This window comes from Balaenoptera ricei, chromosome 12 (assembly GCF_028023285.1).
Source record: "Balaenoptera ricei isolate mBalRic1 chromosome 12, mBalRic1.hap2, whole genome shotgun sequence".
In the NCBI taxonomy this organism is placed as follows: domain Eukaryota; kingdom Metazoa; phylum Chordata; class Mammalia; order Artiodactyla; family Balaenopteridae; genus Balaenoptera; species Balaenoptera ricei.
In genome coordinates this window covers 28,617,212-28,639,279 of record NC_082650.1, presented here as the reverse complement: position 1 = coordinate 28,639,279, position 22,068 = coordinate 28,617,212, and the positions used below count along the sequence as shown (strand labels likewise).

The 22,068-nt window shown below is 38.6% G+C and overlaps 1 protein-coding gene across 11 annotated transcripts in view; it reads right to left on the bottom strand.

The window, feature by feature from the left end:
* AHI1 (Abelson helper integration site 1) overlaps nucleotides 1–22,068 on the bottom strand; it is a 215,666-nt gene that overhangs the window by 3,334 nt on the left and 190,264 nt on the right. For 3 of the 11 annotated variants that reach the window (XM_059941137.1, XM_059941147.1, XM_059941148.1), the window contains 4 exons: nucleotides 20,223–20,325; nucleotides 8,242–8,409; nucleotides 5,138–5,402; nucleotides 3,013–3,165 (listed from right to left, as the gene is read on the bottom strand). In XM_059941137.1, the coding sequence (XP_059797120.1) occupies nucleotides 8,404–8,409; nucleotides 20,223–20,325 (109 nt within the window). In that variant the 3' untranslated portion in view covers nucleotides 3,013–3,165; nucleotides 5,138–5,402; nucleotides 8,242–8,403. Of the gene's footprint in view, nucleotides 1–1,651; nucleotides 2,124–3,012; nucleotides 3,166–3,405; nucleotides 3,891–5,137; nucleotides 5,403–7,709; nucleotides 8,415–20,222; nucleotides 20,326–22,068 lie in introns of those variants that run through there. The other 8 variants (XM_059941143.1, XM_059941146.1, XM_059941139.1 and 5 more) reach the window with 8 other exon arrangements.

Sequence of the window (22,068 nt, the reverse complement as noted above, 5' to 3'; positions counted from 1 at the left end):
GGACTTTGTTTATGAATCTAGGAATCTTTTCTCCAGAAAATTATTGAAATTTTAAGAAAAAAGTGGTAAAGATAACAGATTCACAGGCAATGGGGTTAGATATACAAATTTTAGAAGGCTTTTGGAGGATTTTTACCCTCAGATGAATGGGAATGCAAAATATTATGCAAATCAGACTTACTCTTCCAGATAATTTGCCTCAATAAAACCAGTTAAAGACATGAAAGGAAGACTACATCCACATTTAAAGACTGTGTTTTTATGTAAATAAAGCGTTGCTCAGAGTGCACTGGGGGCTTGGATAGAGGCAGCCAAAGTCACCGTCAGGATGGATCCTCCATCTTGGATTCCCAGTTTCAGGAGGAGACTGAGATGGGTCAGTGAGGGTTTAATGTGGAATTCAGTGAATGCCACTGCTGATGTCAAGCAGGGAAGAAGGAAAAAGGGAGCCAGAAAAAAAGAAGAAAAGGGGAGCGTGTGAGAAAGAGACGAGAGAATGAAAAAAGACAAAAGACAGTTGTGAAGGTGTGGTAGAATGACTAACGACATTTTCTTAGATTCCTTCCTAAATTCCCTAGTCTTACTGGGCATTTAAGATTTTTAAAAAGATTAAATTCCATTTGAGAACATCCTGTGATATTGAGCACAAGCACAGATCTATAAGAATATATATAAAACTATATATATATATAACAACTATACTTCAATTTTAAAAAGCGTTATCTCAGGCACACAAGAAATGTTAAATAATACATTGATCAACAGACTGTCAGTTTCAACGTCATGTGCTAAGTAAGTGTCTTTATAGACATTAGGTATAGGACACTGTGAGACTACAATTACCCATCGTCAGTAATTAGGAAAGGAATCTTAGTGCATGTGTTATTTGAGATGAAACTTGAATGGAAATATATTTGGCAGAGGCTTTGGGAAAAAGGTGTCTTCAAGTCAAGAGAACAAGTCAAGGGCTTGAAGCAGCAATGGTCCCTGGAGGGCAGTAGTATGGTCTCGCTGCAGTGTGAACAGAGGACCTCCACATGCAGTCATGACACGGATGAACAGAGGGGACAGATCAGGGACGTCTTTGCTGTGCTCAGTGGTTTGGACTTTCAGATATCAACCAAGTTTCTTACTTTTGCTGTCACTTCCAAGGTGACTGAATTTCATTTGAGAGTTTCCTGTGATATCAGAGAGCACAGGACTGAATTTATAGGAATAATCGTTAAGCAAATAGGAAAAACTCACTGGATTTAGTAAGAGTGGATGGGAGCGCCAGTGAAGAGTTTTAAACGGGGTGTGACGTGGTCAGGTTTGCATTTAATGAAAGGTTCTGTGGTACCTCCAAGTTAGTTGATATAATGAAGTTTTATGTCAAATGGGAATTTATTGCCCTTTAATAGAAAATGTAATTTATTTGGTAACTTGAATAAGAACTATTTGGCTTCAATATACAATGCACAAAATGATTTTGTTTTACTTGATTTGTGAAAAGGTTTTGAAAAGGGACTCTGGCATTTTCTGCACATCTCCTTCTTCCTCTGTCTACAAAATACAATAAAAAAATTATTTTACATGTTTTTATTTGGCCTCTGTTACAACTTTACATTTTAAGTTCTTGTATTTAAAAATATATTTAAATATAGGATGGCAGCAAAAACACTTTATAGCTGATTACAGGAAGAGATCATAAATTCATACGAAAAGACCCACATCCAAACTAGTGTTATTACATAATGTTGCCTCTTGTACAGGGAACATATATTGGCTTTTCATATAACTTATTGCCACAGTTTTCAGATGTCAGTGATGAGTTTTCCTGGTTGGAAAGAACACAGCACTGGGAGGAGGACAGCTGGACGCTGATCAACAGTTATTGGGCAAGTCACTCAACCTCTTTGCGATTGGTTTGAAAAATGGGGGACTTTTCTGTTTAACAAAGATTGTCATGAGGCTCAAGTTTAGTAATGTATGTGGAAGTCCTCTGAAAACCACTGTGGGGTGATGGTGGCAATAAACATGTGACAATTTCAAGGTGAAACACAGAGTAGAAGAGTTGAGGCTCCTGGTTCAACTGTCCATCCAGCTCCTGCCCACTGCTTGACAAACAGGCTTTCAATAATCAGCTGTTGAATAAATTGAAAGCGATCACACACACTTTGAAAAAACATGAAAAGTGTTAAAACTATTGATGATCTTTAACTATAAGGATATATTTAGGCAAGCAGTCAGTAACTCCAGCTATTGATATGTAAATAGAATCAGTCCTTATCTGTATCCAATTGTCAACATAGTAAAAAAACCAGAAATCAAAGAAAACGACCTCTTGTGCATGCACTGAAATGTCTCTCTCTGGACTCTCTGCTATCACCTTATACTTTTCCTACTTTCAACCCTCACTCATTCAAATTCACCACTTATAACAACCTAGTGTTAAAGGGGAATTTACCTGAATGTAGACCACGCTCTATGCGGGATGTTATTCTTAGTTGTGTAGGAGGTTGAAAAAGTTTAGGAGTTTTCAAGAATTAGGATTTAATAATTCAGCTTTAAGGTAACTGAGAATGTTACCTAGTAAATAGCAGTAGGAGTAGGAGAATCAGGAGTAGGAGGTGGGGTCCTGGCCCTGGATTCTGTGACCCTGGACAAGTATGTAAAAGAAGGGTCTTTCTTTTTATGTTTTGATCTCTCTCTTCCATTTCCAGAGTTTTACATAGATGAGCTCTGAAGGGAGCTTTTCCAGTGGAGAGGAGTGGAAGGATACAAAAGCATTCCTACATGGTCTCTTGCTCACTTTTCCCCTTGGGTTATTCAGTTTGGGGTTCTGTGGTTGCTTTTCTCTAAAACTAAGCCCAAGCAACAAAGTTCTCGGGTCCTCTGAACAGAATACATTTTCAATAGCAAGGATAAAGGGAAAGACAATCACTGGAGAAAATACAAAGAACATCAGGTGTTTACAGTTAGCCTTTGGCAACTGGGCTGAAAGCACTGCCCCTTGCCTGCCTGGCTTCTCACCTCTGTTTCTGCTGAGCAAGACCCATCCTATTCTTTACCACCTGGAACCTTTCCCTTCTTATGAAAACTTCCAGATTCAAGGTTCCCACACTCCCTTGTGTCCTCTTGTTTGTAGTCTGAGGAACTCCAACCTTCCAAAGGAAATGCTCGAGGCTGTGGACATTGATATGTTGATTTCATTTTTAGGGGCAGAATCTCACTCCCCCAGCAAGAAGGAGGCTTGCTTACTAAGGTCCAACCACTTAACACTTGTATCAAATTACACACATCAAGTAAAGAGAGGATCATTCTTTCACATCATATGAACTGACAAAGAACTTACTGTTATACAGGAAAATCTATTTTGGCAAAAAAAAAAAAAAATTTACATTTTTTTTCTTTCTCTGTGTTGCAGCAGGGATCATTTCTGTATTTATCTGTGCTCTAAGTTTGCAAGATGGCAGGATTATGGGTTCCAGAAGAGAATGACACACAGATGCAGAAGGTGGTCTTGTGAGTCTTGTTTACAGGGAGAGGATGTGTTCGAGAGAGAGAACTGACCTCAAATCTCCCAGGAGAGAATCCCATCATAGCTACAACAGGCATACACGCCAACCTAACCATAACATTCCCCCTACCCAGGGCTGTCCCGCTTCAGGGAAAGACTGCGCAACACAGAGAACAGATTAAACACTCAGCTCAGGATCTTTTCTATATTCTAGACCTTCTTTATTCTGGAATTAAAAAGCGACAAGTTTGTCCTTGGCTACGGGACACTCTAAACAGAGCTATATTCATGTTTGAAAGAAAAAAACTACCTTCACTTCATGGGACTGTAGGATTTGCAACAACTCTAGTCTGTCTGTCGCAAGTGTATTGGATGTTTCAGTTTGCCAGACCTGTCATGAGAAATTAATTACAGGATGTTGCAGAAATGGCAAAGCTCCAGCAGCATCTTGCATAGTTTAATATAGCCCCGTTTCCCCATTTCAATGTATTTGTGGTTAGATAAATCCTCAGAAATTTACAGCTGCTATAGACTAGCTTATTATGTACTCTGCCTGCACACATGATAAGTATAATAAGAATTTGATGTTCTTAAAGTGCATGGATTTCACTGACGTTTCTTTACCACGATGGAAATATTTAGTTGCTAAAAGTAGCATGTGCAGATACTTCTGAACATTAACTTCTTCTGTATAACAGGCAGGGATGTTAAAAACATCACCGTGCTTAGCCATCTTCCATTTACTTTAAATCGAAGAACTGTAGCTCCGGAAAAAGTTGTGTGGAGTGTTTATATAAAATGGCCCCATGAACAAATTAAATAGAAAAAAAATTAACTACTGATTCTCAGTTGAAATCACTGAAAAACTGAACCGTAGCGACCACGTTTTTCTCCAGGGAACCTTCTTCCTTTGGTCTAGCGACTGCTTTTTCACAAGCTTCAGTTCATTTTTGCTCCAGCAACAAGCTATTTTCCTCACCTTCCTGCTTTTTCCTCCTTTTGTACTTTTTTTTCTTAACTATAATTGGTCCCTCTCAACAGTAAATCAGCTCATTCCAAGCAACTTTAAAGATTGGCAATATATGTTTACTTATGTAATTGTTGTATAAAAAAAAAAATCCTACATTTTCCTCTACCAAATTCTTTCACAATTCTTCACAAGGATCCAAGTGATGAGTTAAGAAAAAGTGAACTAGAATGAGTAAAAATCAGATTGTTTAGTACTTTTAGAGATGAATGACATTGAAGTATATATAGTTGGACCATTCTGACACAAGTAATAGAACATGCGTTATGCATGGTTATATAGGTACTTACTTATGACACCCTCCCCCTCTTTAGATTGTGAGTAGATAGTAAAATTGTAGATTCTTAGCAGCTTTGTCCTCCCTAACTTTCTGAGACAATCGAAATAACCCATCCATAATCAGAATGAATTTGAGGTGTTAGAAGAGCAACTTTCGAAAACAGGGGGCTCACAACATATGCTTGATGTAGATGTGAAGAGGATCATTAGAAAAAAAGCATTCTTTGTGTTTACAAAACAGATGTTTTTATGTTATCCAGTTCCCGCCTTAACTTAAAGTATTCCCTATTCACTTTAATAATTAGAGCAGAAGGGGATGATGAATGAAGTACCTCATTACCAAGTTTGCTTTCCAGGTCTCTGCAGAGAGTAGCTGTCTGCTTTTGCCTAGCTGGTCCATTGTTAACCCTAAATGATGCTGACATTCAATTCGCCTGCAGATAATTGGGTCCATCCACAGACTGAGTCTGCCACTCAGCAGAGCCTTTTGATTGACGTGACTCTTGATGTTTTTATTTTCTCTTATGTGACTGGGATACTGTTTCTTGAATAAAATGTTACTGTCCATGTATTAGTTTGAATCCACAGAATCGATTCCTTAAAAAAATGTAAGAATTAGAGTATGGAGTAAAGATTTTGCAAAACAAATATGGGGTAAAGACATTATCAGTTTTTTAAAAAAAATTTCACTCAGATATGGTATTTCATTTTATGTAGGTCACGGCTGCATGGAAGACATATGAGATGTTTCTAGTCTCTGAGCGTGGCTGTGTGTGCATCAGGTTGCTTTCTTACTCCTGTGTGGGCTGGAGACCAACTCTAGCTGCTACTGGCTCACTCCACCCAGCACCTGAGGTGGGTGGGGACCTTGGAGATGTCCCAGTGGAGCCTGACAAACCTCCACGGACAGCAAGCAACACACTGACTGACCGTGTGCACTCGGACAAGTTGTTTAACTTTCAAAGCCCCGGTTTCCTTATTTGCAGGGCAGGGAAGATTTTATCTTCCTCCTGGGTTTGAAGTGAGGACTAAACGAGGTCATGTACATAAAGTGAAGATTTGGGGAATCTCTCCTGTAGTCAAGTCCAATGAGGTAGAAATCAACAAATATAGAGCTTCAAAAGTTGGACTGGTGGAAAATGTTCCCATAATCTACTTAACAGATATGGACCTCAGATGGAAATCACTGAAATATGTATAAAAGTATAAGGTCATGAGTTTTTGATATAGTTTCTAGAACTTTCTAACCGTCTGAAAAATATTTGTGAGTTAAATATATGACTAAAATAACATGACATATAAAGTTATAAAATGGTAAGTTATTTCCCAGATAGTCTTGCTGAACTTCCTAAAGAGAAACTATCTTTCTTTAATAAAACTTTTCTGTAACTGAAAAATAAAATTCATGTCAAGTATCCATTTTTTTGGAAAGAAACCTTATGAAAGGTTTCAAAAGTATCAAGTGTTAACCATTTAAAACACTGATTTCATATTTAAAAGGTGCATTTAAAACATGAATTTGCATTCATGGTGTAAAATATTTCAAGTTTTAAATCTTTTTAAAACTTGCTTTTTATTCTAGCTTTGCAAATCCTATTCATTGTATAGCTTTGATACTGAAGAAACTCGAATCTTCAAGACAGAGTAGAATCAATAATTGGGAAATTAATTTGTAAGAATGACATTATTTATTATCTAGAAAAGATAGTGTCAAACTGCTACTTGTTTGGAGAAAAGAGACTATAAAATGGGATAGAATTCAATAATTTTAGAATAAAAATAAAACAAAGTTAATTTATTACTAAGTAAATAGTCTGATTTCTCTGCTTGATTATAATTCGGACTTATTACTTGGAGGGCACTCTTATGATCTCTCCCACCCCATCTCATCTTAGAAGGTGGTGAAGATGTTTTATTAATCTATTCACGAACATAACCCAAGTCTTGCTTTGTCAACAGGACAAAAAAGAAAAGAAATGGGCTTTGAGTAGAAACAACTTTTCCTGGTGTTTGCCTCAATTGTTATTTTTGCCTTCAGTAGTTGCAATATAAAAATAACCCTTTACTTTATTTTTCATATGAACATTGGGATTTCAGCAAATGTTTAGCTCCTCTGACATATTATTTTATGATCATCTTGATTTAAAATCATTTTGCAACTTGCTGAAATTCTTTGTAATTAAAACCAAAATCAGAGAATCTACACACATCTCAAAACTATGAGCTGAAACTGCAGAGAGTCACGTATTTTTATTTTTTTAATTACCAAGTGCATTCACAAGACAGAAAAAACAAGCTTGTACAAGGGTGACTCAAGCTGGCTGGGTCCAGCTGTACCTGAAGCACAGACGTGTGCATCCAGAACAGTGGAGCTTGGTACTATCAGAACACATTTCTGTGCTGATGGCTGAGGGCTTCAGCAGTCATCAATGCCACTCACCACTTTCAAAAATGCCCCCCTCCCCCCAAGTTCTACACAGCAGGGGCATGTTTACCAATTTTCATGCCTCTACAACATGTGCAGGGGTAAGAGTCAAATATATTTCTACTAGAAAATTTTTCACATCGGGTATACATCTGGGCAAAATTTACACCTCAATGCCCAGCACTGTTTTTCTCACTTCTTACTTTAATGGAATCAATTGTCTAATTTGGTAAATAAGTTTTCTAATTTTATATTAGTTTTGACCTTCTTGAAGTTAAATATTTTATTGACAGACTTAAAATCACACAGTTTTAAGAAGAGTCAAGTGAAAAACAAAGAGATAAACTTTCCCATTTTATAATATCTCACTTCAAAATATATAGTCACATAGTAATGACACTGTTACTCTGGAACTAAAGAAATAAATAATGCAATGTAAACATTTAAAAACAAGTATTAAGACTAAAATAAATATTAAACAATGTTAAGCCTACAAATCACTTATATGCTTCAAGATGAAATGCTTTTTTTTAAAGGTAAAAAAATTTGGAACACTGTTGCCAGTCTAGCCAAAAACCACTTTTAGTTTATGTGTACCAATTTACACATATGATTCATTCAAAACAAACACATTTGTTACCTTTTAATGCCTTTCTTAACTTGCACCATTTTGAATACACAAAATCCTGAAGCTGCTTATCTTTATTTTAAATAAAGTTAAGTTTCAATAGCAGATATTTCATATTCTGAGCATATCATCACACATATAACCACATTACAGATATAACAATATTAAATGATTACTTTACGGACATCCTAACAATGCAAACACTTTTTCCTCATATTTGCTGCGTGGCAATTATGGTTTTTCTTTATTGATTTTTCCAAGAATGGTAATGTAATTTTGATGCAGTTACTAATAAATACAAGTACCAATACTTTGATCAACAGCAAACACAATGGTTTATAACAATTAAGCTCAAAAGGCCACATTTATTTTTCCACCCATACCTTGCTTCTGATTTTTCTAGATTCTTTCATAAGGATAAGAAATAGAAGAGCCTTCCTTTCTTCCTGGCCATCTGAAATTTCTGAACTCTGAAGAGAAATTCCATTTGGTTTAATTTGTCATTTCATTTCTGTATATTTGGTTCTTTGCCTCTTCATTCTTCTTCAGCTCTTTACTAGGAGAGAATGACACAAAATGTACTAAATGAACTTAAACAATGTCTTCTAGTTACAACAAATCTTGGCATGCCCAGACAACAGCACAAGTAATAAAACACACTATGCAACACACACACACACACACACACGACCAAAATACTAATTTGTCTTCTTGAACATACTTCTAGTTTAACTTCTAGAATTAACTTCTAGCTTGCCTCTTGAACATACAGTTAAATTAACATATTTTAGCATCACCAGCAGTTGCTTAAGGTCTGATCCAGCACTGACTAGTTAATTTAAGCAAAAAAGAAATACATTTCTCAAATACAGACAATAAGCACTGCAAACCCTCAGTAACTTCCAGAAATTAAGTGCAGGCAATCAGAGTTTATAACATTCTTCATTCACTGGAAAAAAAAAATATCATGGAAGATGCTTCAGGGTTAGTGATTGGAAAGCATATAGGCCATTTTATTAAACAGCACTCTTTCATTTAGTCTATGGCTGTGTCTACTTTTAGAAGTGAGTAAACTATTACAGCTTTTCAAATAAATCCAAAAAATGTTATGTGTCATTTTTGATTGACAAAGATAGTGATGGTTAACTATGTATCTACATGCAGCTTTGAAATAAAACAAATTATACCATCAATAAAAATCAAGAACCAATAGGCAGATGAAACAAGATGTTGCTTCTTTAGAGACCATGTAGTAAAGTACACCAAAACTAGAGGGTGATAAACTAGGGGTTGAGCCTGAAATTTTTTGATGCAATTATTTACATATCAGTGATGAGTATCTGGACTTACACAAAACTGTTGTTGTCTTTCCTCTGAACAGAAAGGGTTTAACATTTGGTTGCTCTTAGAAAACAAACTTCAGCCTAAGGATTATGGCAATCTGATTAGGTGGTGGTCAATTCCATTGATCACTCCCGAGAAAAGTAGAGGCTAGAGCATCATGGCAAAAAAGGATGTGCTAACAACCATTCCCTAACCCTAAACTGGAAGGTTAGGGAACATCTGTGCCTTTAGGGACAGGCCCAATCTTTTACTTTTTAAATTTATTTTATTGAAGTATATTTGATTTACAATGTTGTGTTAATTTCTGCTGTACAGCGAAGTGATTCAGTTATACATATATTGTGTGTGTGTGTATATATATATATATATGGATATATATATATATACATGCACACATTCTTTTTCATATTCTTTTCTGCTATGGTTTATGGCCCAATCTTAAATAAATGGTTGTACTACCTTTCCATATGAGGGAAAAATAATCTTTTGTCAGTCTTTGTTTTCTGATTTTAAATTTGTTAAACCAGTATTATATAATATATAGAAGCCCCGAAATGTTTCAAGTGAACATGCTCACAAATGCAACTAAGGTAGACTATAAAATGGTACAGCTATGGTGAGGCAAGGTACAATCTCACCAGGGGCAAAAAAGGGCATCACACTGTCCTGGTGTGTATACAGGTATAGCATATAAAACTTGCCTCAAATTAGGGTCTGATAAAAGTGGGGAAGAAAAAGCTCCAATGGATGCTGAGCACAAGTCACCCAGAGACCCTATAAACAGGGTCTGTTCCTTGCAGACCCTGTTCTGCAAGGAACAGTGAGGAAGGTAAAGGACCTTAGAGGAGTAACGAGGCAAACAGGGTGAGAGGAGGAGTTTATGATAGTGGTAGGACAAAACCGAGGAAGAAAAACAGAAAAGGGAGGGGGAGGAGGAGGAGAACAGCTGGAAATGAGTGAGATGGATCCTGCACAAGACAGTAGGACAAGTTAAATCAATCAGACTGAGGCTGCATTGTGAGAAGTAAACACGGGAGCCAGGAGGACCCTCAAGAGAGGGAACCTGAAGAGAAACTTAACTGGAAAAAGCTAAAGAAGGCAGTAAAGATAACATATTTAAGGGAAATGACTCAGACTAAGAAGAGGAAGGAACACTGAATACAGAATGACAAAGACTATCTATGAAAGGGAGAAAGGGGACAGAATAAAAGGAAAAGGAGAAGAGACTGCCAAGTGCACACCTTGGACAAGGAAAGCCCCCTTCTGACAACAGGGAACAAGCAAGAGGGACAGAGCAGCACGATGATGGCTGCTGACAGCACAGGGACCGAACACCTAAGAGGCAGCAGAGACTTGTTGACAAGGGAAGAGATGTCATCTAACCAAGACACCAGCATGAAAACAAATCCAAGCTTTCTCTGTGGTATCTCCTCATAAAGTATCCCCGTAACATAACAGAGGGAGAGAGTAACAGAGTGAGGGCCGATAAAGGCAAATCATATGAAAAGAGAAAGGAAAATATCATAGCAGGATTTTGAAAATGAGTATGAAACCAGGTTAGTGTCTGTGGGTATGTTATGTGTGAAAAATAAGATTCCTAAAAATACTGGGCCCTACTCCACAAGAAATTCAATCCAATGAGTACTCCCTGAAGTTTCACTATGTGGCCAGACACCAGGCTAAGTACTGGGGAGAGAAAACGTGAGCATGCTATAGCCCCCGCCTGCAAGTACTTACCATTTAATCAGAGTTAAAAGGCAAAACATGAGGGACCTGCAAGATGGCGGAGGAGTGAGACGTGGAGATCACCTTCCTCCCCACAAATATACCAGAAATACATCTACATGTGGAACAACTCCAACAGAACACCTAGTGAACGCTGGCAGAAGACCTCAGACCTCCCAAAAGGCAAGAAACTCACCATGTACCTGGGTAGGGCAAAAGAAAAAAGAAAAAACAGAGACAAAAGAATAGGGACGGGACCTGCACCAGTGGGAGGGAGCTGTGAAGGAGGAAAGGTTTCCACACACTAGGAAGCCCCTTCGCGGGCGGAGACTGTGGGTGGCAGAGGGGGGAAGCTTCGGAGCCACGGAGGAGAGCACAGCCACAGGGGTGCGGAGGGCAAAGCGGAGAGATTCCCGCACGGAGGATTGGTGCCGACCAGCACTCACCAGCCCAAGAGGCTTGTCTGCTCACCCGCCGGGGCGGGCGGGGCTGGGAGCTGAGGCTCGGGCTTCGGAGGTCGGATCCCAGGGAGAGGACTGGGGTTGGCGGCGTGAACACAGCCTGAAGGGGTTAGCGCACCACAGCTAGCTGGGAGGGAGTCCGGGAAAAAGTCTGGAGCTGCCTAAGGGGCAAGAGACCATTGTTTCAGGGTGCGCAAGGAGAGGGGATTCAGAGAACCACCTAAATGAGTTCCAGAGATGGGAACAAGCCGTGGCTATCAGCGCGGACACCAGAGACAGGCATGAGACGCTAAGGCTGCTGCTGCCATCACCAAGAAGCCTGTGTGCGAGCACAGGTCACTCTCCACACCGCCGCTCCCGGGAGCCTGTGCAGCCCACCACTGCCAGGTCCCGTGATCCAGGGACAACCTCCCCGGGAGAACACACGGCGCGCCTCAGGCTGGCGCAATGTCACGCTGGCCTCTGCTGCCGCAGGCTCGCCCCGCATCCGTGCTCCTCCCTCCCCCTGGCCTGAGGGAGCCAGAACCCCAAATCAGCTGCTCCTTTAACCCCGTCCTGTCTGAGCAAAGAACAGACGCCCTCAGGTGACCTACACGCAGAGGCAGGGCCAAACCCAAAGCTGAACCCCAGGAGCTGTGCGAACAAAGACGAGAAAGGGAAATCTCTCCCAGCAGCCTCAGGAGTAGCAGATTAAATCTCCACAATCAACTTGATGTACCCTGCATCTCTGGAATACCTGAATAGACAATGAATCATCCCAAAATTGAGGCGGTGGACTTTGGAAGCAACTGTAGACTTGGGGTTTGCTTTCTGCATCTAACTTGTTTCTGGTTTCACGTTTATATTTGTTTAGTATTTAGAGCTTATTATCATTGGTAAATATGTTTATTGATTTGGTTGCTATCTTCCTTTTTTTTATATATATAGACATATATATATATTTTCCTTTTTCTCTTTTTGTGAGTGTGTATATGTATGCTTCTTTGTGTGATTTTGTCTGTATAGCTTTGCTTTTACCATTTGTCCTACAGTTCTGTCTCTCCGTTCTTTTTTTCTTTTTTTTTCTATAGTTTTTGGCGCTTGCTATCATTGGTGGATTTGTTTTTAGGTTTGGTGGCTCTCTTCTTTCTTTCATTTTAAAAAATTTTTTTATTTTTTATTTTAGTAAATTTCTTTTCTTCTTTCTTTCTTTCTTCCTTTCATTCTTTCTTCTCCCTTTTCTTCTGAGCCGTGTGGCTGACAGAGTCTTGGTGCTCTGGCTGGGAGTCAGGGCTGAGGCTCTGAGGTGGGAGAGCCGAGTTCAGGACACTGGTCCACAAGAGACCTCCCAGCTCCACGTAATATCAAACGGTGAAAGCTCTCCCAGAGATCTCCATCTCAACACTAAGACCCAGCTCCGCTCAATGACCAGCAAGCTACAGCGCTGGACACCCAATGCCAAACAACTAGCAAGACAGGAACACAACCCCACCCATTAGCAGAGAGGCTGCCTAAAATCATAAGGCAACAGACACCCCAAAACATGCCACCAGATGTGGACCTGCCCGCCAGACAGACAAGATCCAGCCTCATCCACCAGAACACAGGCACCAGTCCCCTCCACCAGGAAGCCTACACAACCCACTGAACCAACCTTAGCCACTGGAGCAGACACCAGAAACAACGGGAACTACGAACCTGCAGCCTGCAGAAAGGAGACCCCAAACACAGTAAGTTAAGAAGAATGAGAAGACAGAGAAATACACAGCAGATGAAGCAGCAAGGTAAAAACCCACCAAACCAAACAAATGAAGAGGAAATAGGCAGTCTACCTGAAAAAGAATTCAGAGTAATGAGAGTAAAGATGATCTAAAATCTTGAAAATAGAATGGAGAAAATACAAGAAACGTTTAACAAGGGCCTAGAAGAACTAAAGAGCAAACAAACAATGATGAACAACATAATAAATGAAATTTAAAATTCTCTAGAAGGAATCAATAGCAGAATAACTGAGGCAGAAGAACGGATAAGTGACCTGGAAGATAAAATAGTGGAAATAACTACTGCAGAGCAGAATAAAGAAAAAAGAATGGAAAGAATTGAGGACAGTCTGAGAGACCTCTGGGACATTAAACGCACCAACATTCAAATTATAGGGGTCCCAGAAGAAGAAGAGAAAAAGAAAGGGACTGAGAAAATATTTGAAGAGATTATAGTTGTAAACTTCCCTAATAAGGGAAAGGAAATAGTCAATCAAGTCCAGGAAGCGTGGAGAGTCCCATAAGGATAAATCCAAGGAGAAACACGCCAAGACACATATTAATCAAACTATCAAAAATTAAATACAAAGAGCAACTACTAAAAGCAGCAAGGGAAAAGCAACAAATAACATACAAGGGAACTCCCATAAGGTTAACAGCTGATCTTTCAGCAGAAACTCTGCAAGCCAGAAGGGAGTGGCAGGACATATTTTAAGTGATGAAAGGCAAAAACCTACAACCAAGATTACTCTACACAGCAAGGATCTCATTCAGATTCGACAGAGGAATTAAAACCTTTACAGACAAGCAAAAGCTAAGAGAATTCAGCACCACCAAACCAGCTTTACAACAAATGCTAAAGGAACTTCTCTAGGCAGGAAACACAACAGAAGGAAAAGACCTACAATAACAAAGCCAAAACAATTAAGAAAATGGTAATAGGAACATACATATCGATAATTATCTTAAATGTAAATGGTTTAAATGTTCCAACCAAAAGACACAGACTGGCTGATTGGATACAAATGCAAGACCCATATATATGCTGTCTACAAGAGACCCACTTCAGACCTAGGGACAAATACAGACTGAAAGTGAGGGGATGGTAAAAGATATTCCATGGAAATGGAAATCAAAAGAAAGCTGGAGTAGCATTCTCATATCAGACAAAACAGACTTTAAAATAAAGACTATTACAAGAGACAAATGACACTACATAATGATCAAGTGTTCAATCCAAGAAGAAGATTGAACAATTCTAAATATTTATGCACCCAACATAGGAGCACTTCAATACTTATGGCAAATGCTAACAGCCATAGAAGGGGAAACCGACAGTAACACAATAATAGCAGGGGACTTTAACACCCCACTTTCACCAATGGACAGATCATCCAAAATGAAAATAAATAAGGAAACACAAGCTTTAAATGATACATTAAACAAGATGGACTTAATTGATATTTATAGGACATCCATCCAAAAACAACAGAATATACTTTCTTCTCAAGTGCTCATGGAACATTCTCCAGGATAGATCATATCTTGGGTCACAAATCAAGCCTTGGTAAACTTAAGAAAACTGAAATCGTACCAAGTATCTTTTCTGACCACAACGCTATGAGACTGGATATCAATTACAGGAAAAATATCTGTAAAAAATACAAACACATGGAGGCTAAACAATACCCTACTAAATAACCAAGAGATCACTGAAGAACTCGAAGAGGAAATAAAAAAATCCCTAGAAACAAATGACAATGAAAACACAACAACCCAAAACCTATGGGATGCAGCAAAAGCAGTTCTAAGAGGGACGTTTACAGCAATGCAATCCTACCTCAAGAAACAAGAAACATCTCAAATAAACAACATAACCTTACACCTAAAGCAATTAGAGAAAGAAGAAGAAAAAAACCCTAAAGTTAGCAGAAGGAAAGAAATGATAAAGATCAGATCAGAAATAAATGAAAAAGAAATGAAAGAAATGATAGCAAAGATCAATAAAACTAAAAGCTGGTTCTTTGAGAAGATAAACAAAACTGATAAACCACTAGCCAGACTCATCAAGAAAAAAAGGGAGAAGATTCAAATCAACAGACTTAGAAATGAAAACAGGGGAAGTAACAACTGACACTGCAGAAATACAAAGGATCATGAAAGATTACTACAATCAACTATATGCCAATAAAATGGACAACCTGGAAGAAATGGACAAATTCTTAGAAAAGCACAACCTCCCGAGACTGCACCAGGAAGAAATAGAAAATATAAACAGACCAATCACAAGCACTGAAATTGAGACTGTGATTAAAAAACTTCTAACAAACAAAAGCCCAGGACCAGATGGCTTCACAGGCAAATTCTATCAAACATTTAGAGAAGACCTAACACCTATCCTTCTCAAACTCGTCCAAAATATAGCAGGGGAGGAACACTCCCAAACTCATTCTATGAAGCCACCATCACCCTGACACAAAAACAGACAAAGATGTCACAAAAAAAGAAAACTACAGGCCAATGTCACTAATGAACATAGATGCAAAAATCCTCCACAAAGTACTAGCACACAGTATCCAACAGCACATAAAAAGGATCATACACCATGCTCAAGTGGGGTTTATCCCAGGAACGCAAGGATTCTTCAACATACGCAAATCAATCAATATGATGCACCATATTAAAATATTGAAGGAGAAAAACTATATGATCACCTCAATAGATGCAGAAAAAGCTTTCGACAAAATTCAACACCCACTTATGATAAAAACCCTCCAGAAAGTAGGCATAGAGGGAACTTACCTCAACATAATAAAGGCCATATAAGACAAACCCACAGCCAACATTGTTCTCAATGGTGAAAAACTGAAACCATTTCCACTAAGATCAGGAACAAGACAAGGTTGCCCACTCTCACCACTATTATTCAACATAGTTTTGGAAGTGTTAGCCACAGCAATCAGAGAAGAAAAAGAAATAACAGGAATCCAAGTCAGAAAAAGACGAAGTAAAACTGTCACTGTTTGCAGATGACATGGTACTATACATAGAGAATCCTAAAGATGCTACCAGAAAACTACTAGAGCTAATCAATGAATTTGGTAAAGTAGCAGTATACAAAATTAATGCACAGAAATCTCTTGCATTCGTATACACTAATAATGAAAAATCTAAAAGAGAAAATAAGGAAACAGTCCCATTAACCACTGCAGCAAAAAGAATAAAATATCTAGGAATAAACCTACCTAAGGAGACAAAAGACCTGTATGCAGAAAACTGTAAGACAATGATGAAAGAAATTAAAGATGATACAAACAGATGGAGAGATATACCATGTTCTTGGATTGGAAGAATCAACACTGTGAAAATGACTATACTATCCAAAGCAATCTACAGATTCATGCAATCTCTATCAAACTACCACTGGCATTTTTCACAAAACTAGTACAAAAAATTTCACAATTTGTATGGAAACACAAAAGACCCCGAATAGCAAAAGCAATCTTGAGAAAGAAAAATGGAGCTGGAGGAATCAGGCTCCCAGACTTCAGGCTATACTGCAAAGCTACAGTAATCAAGACAGTATGGTACTGGCACAAAAACAGAAATATAGATCAGTGGAACAGGATAGAAAGCCCAGAGATAATGCCATGCACATATGGTCACCTTATCTTTGAAAAGGAGGCAAGAATATACAATGGACAAAAGACAGCCTCTTCAATAAGTGGTGCTGGGAAAACTGGACAGCTACATGTAGAAGAATGAAATTAGAACACTCCCTAACACCATACACAAAAATAAACTCAAAATGGATTAAAGGCCTAAATGTAAGGCCAGACACTATAAAATTCTTAGAGGAAAACATAGGCAGAACACTCTATGACATAAATCACAGCAAGATCCTTTTTGAACCACCTCCTAATGAAATGGAAATAAAAACAAAAATAAACAAATGGGAACTAATAAAACTTAAAAGCTTTTGCACAACAAAGGATACTATAAAAAAGATGAAAAGACAACCCTCAGAATAGCTGCAAATGAAGCAACTGACAAAGGATTAATCTCCAAAATATACAAGCATCTCATGCAGCACAATATCAAAAAAACAAACAACCCAATCCAAAAATGGGCAGAAGACCTAAATAGACATTTCTCCAAAGAAGACATACAGATGGCCAAGAGGCACATGAAAAGCTGCTCAACATCACTAATTATTAGAGAAATGCAAATCAAAACTATAATGAAGTATCACCTCACACCAGTTAGCATGGGCATCATCAGAAAATCTACAAACAACAAATGCTGGAGAGGGTGTGGAGAAAAGGGAAGCTTCTTGCACTGTTGGTGAGAATGTAAATTGATACAGCCACTATGGAGAACAGTATGCAGGTTCCTTAAAAAACTAAAAATAGAATTACCATAGGACCCAGCAATCCCACTACAGGGCATATAGCCAGAGAAAACCATAATTCAAAAAGACACATGCACCCCAATGTTCATTGCAGCACTATTTACAATAGCCAGGTCATGGAAGCAACCTAAATGCCAATCGACAGACGAATAGATAAAGAAGATGTGGTACATACATACAAAGGAATATTACTCAGCCATAAAAAGAAACGAAATTGGGTCATTTGTAGAGACGTGGATGGACCTAGAGACTGTCATACAGAGTGAAGTTAGAAAGAGAAAAACAAATATCGTATATTAACACATATATGTGAAATCTAGAAAAATGGTACAATGAACTGGTTTGCAAGGCAGAAACAGAGACACAGATGTAGAGAACAAACGTGTGGACACCAAGAGGGGAACGCGGGGTGCCGGGGTGGGATGAATTGGGAGATTGGGATTGACATATATACACTAATATGTATAAAATAGATAAGTAATAAGAATCTGCTGTATAAAAAATAAATAAAATTCAAAAAACAAAAAGCAAAGAAAAATAAAGAAATGATCAAGTGTGTATATATATCAATATATGCTGAGTAGAAAAATTAGAAAATACACACAGTAAAATGAAGGAAAAAAAATCACTACAATTCCACCACTTAGTGATAACTACTGACATTTATTGATGTATATTGTTCCATATTTTATGCATATGTTATATAAAAACTATTTTATAATCATCCTTTTTTAACTTAAAAATTTTTCATTCCTTCCACATCTATGAACATACTTCTATCTATAATATTTTCACTATTTGAAATTGTCACATGGTGTTCTATTATATAAATGTTTCATAATTTAATCAATCCTGGGCTTCCCTCGTGGCCCAGTGGTTAAGAATCCGCCTGCCAATGCAGGGGACACAGGTTCGAGCCCTGGTCCGGGAAGATCCCACATGCCACGGAGCAACTAAGCCCGTGCACCACAACTACTGAGCCTGCGCTCTAGAGCCCGCGAGCCACAACTACTGAGACCTCGTGCCACAACTAACGAAGCCCGACGCCTAGAGCCCGTGCTCCGCAACAAGAGAAGCCACCGCAATGAGAAGCCCGCGTACCACAACGGAGAGTAGCCCCCGCTCGCCACAACTAGAGAAAGCCTGCACGCAGCAACGAAGACCCAACGCAGCCAAAAAAAATAAATGATAATAAATTAAAATAATAATAATAATTTAATCAATCCTTTATTCATAGAAATTGAATATTTTTCCTTCTATTTTCAAAACACTGCTTGAAGGAGTAGCCTTTTAACTGAATCTCTGCATGTATACTTAAACATTTTCCTACATTAAATTCCTGGAAGTAGAATATTCAGGTCAAAAGACATGAACAATTTGAAAACTTAAAATAAACAAGTATTACCAAGGTATACTCCACAAAGGATTGTTTTAATATATACTATTACCAGCAGCATATGAGGAAACCCACTTCCCCACACTCTCATGAACACAAGGTTGTATCAGTTTGAAGCTTGCTGCCATTTTCTGAGGGAAAAATACCATCTCATTTATTGTTTTAATTTGATCACTGTAATTGGACATTTTTCATATGTTCACTGCTATTTATATATATATATATATATATATATATATCCCTTTAAGAATGTCCTATGCACCCCGTTTGACAGTTCTCCTACTGATATACTTCTTTTCCCTTTTGACTTTTTAGAGCTTTTTATAAGTTAAGGGTATTAACGCTTCGTCTGTCACATATTTTGTGAAATTCTTCCTGATCCCAGCTTACTGGTTGTTTTTAGATTCTGTTTATGGCATTTTTTTCTCTTTGACATAAATGATTTTAAAGTTTCTATTATTTAGAGCTAAAAACCTGTTTCAAAATATGTTCTCTGATTCTGGTATCAATGATAAAAAGTCATTCCTTAACACCATGATTATAAAACTATTGATTTAAAAACTTTCTGTATAATGAGATTTTATTTTTTGCCATCAAAATCTAAAAATACTTATGAAAAATTTGAATCTAATTCTCATTAAGTATCAATTTCATAAAAGTGTACGTGATAGAGCTTAACATTTTCACTTTCAGCAGACAATCTTCACTTCTAGTAACAGAGAAAACAAGGCCGCCTTCTTTAGAGAGTCCTTTCCTGTCCTTCTTATACTTTATCTCTCACCAGAAAACATCATCATTCAAACTCATTTTGTCTCACTTGCCTGTCTCAGTGGAAAAAGTAGCCCCACCTTCTTGTTTCAAATTCTACTCTTTTAATTATTCTCCTTATCCTATACCTTGACTGGCTCTTCTCAAGGGGCTCTTTGCTCTGGGGTTATAAATATTCTTGTCATTCCCTCCTGTATAAAGATCTTCCTTACATCCCGTGTTTTCCACTAGTTTCTGCACAGCTTTTTCTTTCCTTTGAAGTCCAACTTCTGGGAGAAGCAGCCTTTCCTGACGGGCCTTCTCCCTATGGGCTGGAGACAATCTGACTCATGCTTTCAGGACCCTCCATTCAAAACCGTCTTCTCCCAGGTCACAAACAGCCTCTTGGTTGCAAATCCCAAAGGCATTTTTCAGTCCTTATTCTACTTCTGCTGTCTTTGATATTTGTCCTTGTTGACCATGCCTTTCCTAAACCTTCCTGTTGACTCCGTGACATGACTGTCTCCTGGTTTCCTCTTACCTCTATGAGGGTGACTTTCCGGCTGGTTTGTTCGTTCTTCTTCCCCTGCATATCCATGATGTGTCTGCGGTCCTCAAGGCTCTGTTCTCTGCCCACCTCAGAACTGCAGGAGGGGAAGATTGGAGACAAGGAGCCAGTGAGAAAGCTGCTGCAACAGCTCAGATGGGGCTCGGATTTAGGCAAGTGGCAGTGGGAATAAAAAGGGGAGATAAATGGGAGGATCTGAGAGAAAAATATTCGACAGATGATATGAGCAATTATATATGTGGGTGGGCAGCAGGGAGTCACTGAAAATAACGTAGAGATAATAAACCTTAGCTGGTTGGGCTCCTTTTTACTGTATGAAGGGACAAGAATAAAATAAATTTTACTTCTTTCAGAAAAATACTAGCTGCCTGGGAAAAACCAGGAAGTTTTTATCAAATTAAATAGAAGAAAGTGTGTGTGTGTGTGTGTGTGTGTGTGTGTGTGTGTAAAAGAGCAGGAGATTCCTTACTGACAAAGAAGGGGTGAAGGAAGTTTATGCATAAGAAAACAGTGATATCCTGACCTGTGGGATGGGGAATGCAACTTTTCCAATGGTTCAACAGTAACAATAACATAGAAAACAAATATTTTGTGGATGAGTGTTTAGTAATGCAAGTTAGAAAAAAGAAAATACAAAGACAATAAAAAAAAGGGAAATTCAAAGAATGGAAGGCAGTGCCCCCTTTCTAGGATGTCTAGGAATGGTGGGAGACATCACAACAGAGCTTGAAAAAGGTACAAGAATTTCAAAATCAGGCAATAAGGAGGACTGAACAGTGACTGCTGTGGACTGAATTGTATTCTTTCACAGGTTGAAGCCCTAACCCCCAAAGTGAATATATCTGGAGATCGGGCCTTTCAGGAGGTAATTAAAGTTAAAGGAGGTCATAAGGGTGAGACCCTAAGCCACAGGACTGGTGTCCTTATAAGAAGAGGAAGAGACACCAGAGAGCTCTTTCTCTCCAAACATGCACAGGGGAAAGGCCATGTGAGGACACAGCAAGAAGCTGGCCACCTGCAAGGCAGGAAGAGAGGCCTCACCAGAAACCAGCCCTGTTGGAACCTTGATCTTGAATTTCCAGCCTCCGGAACTATGAAAATAATACATTTACATTGTTTAAGCCACCTAGTCGGTGGTACTGTTACAGCAGCCCGAGAAGACTAATATGGAGATGTCTAAGTAAGTAAAATGAAGTCAGATGACTGAGAAGGAAAAGGGTCAGAAGCCACAAAGATGAAAGAACAAATAAAGTACGTCTAGAAAGGAGGAAAATGATGAGAGAGAAAGGAAAAGTTGAGTTCTGAAGCAAAAAGCATCGATAACTTACTGCCTATCTCCAGGGAACCTACACCTTAGCATTAAAGTAAAAATTCAAATGCCTGTGGTTGCCAGGGTGACAAGGAGAGCGAGGAAAGCAAGCCAGGAATAATACGGCAGGACCCTGGTAATCTGGAGAGTGGATGACTCATCTTAGGGAGGCGACCACTAACTCAGCTCCAGTGGATGGAAGCCAGCAAAGAATGTGGAGCTGTGGTCCAGAACTTCAAAAGAAATAAGAAATCTACATTTATGTGAAATCTTTGTATTTGGGCAACTGGTAAGATTACAGACACAGTGGACCTGGACTGTATCTTGCTGGCAGGCCCAATTGTAAAAAAATATATATATTTTTGGTCTGTGCATTCCCCCACCCTGTAGAGTACCCTGCTAGTCTCAGGGTATTCCAGGCACTTCCATGCAATTGCGCCTTAGCTCCTGCCATCCTTCTGACTTCTAGGTCCTTTTCTTTTTGTTCACCCTGTCTCTACATGGTTTTTA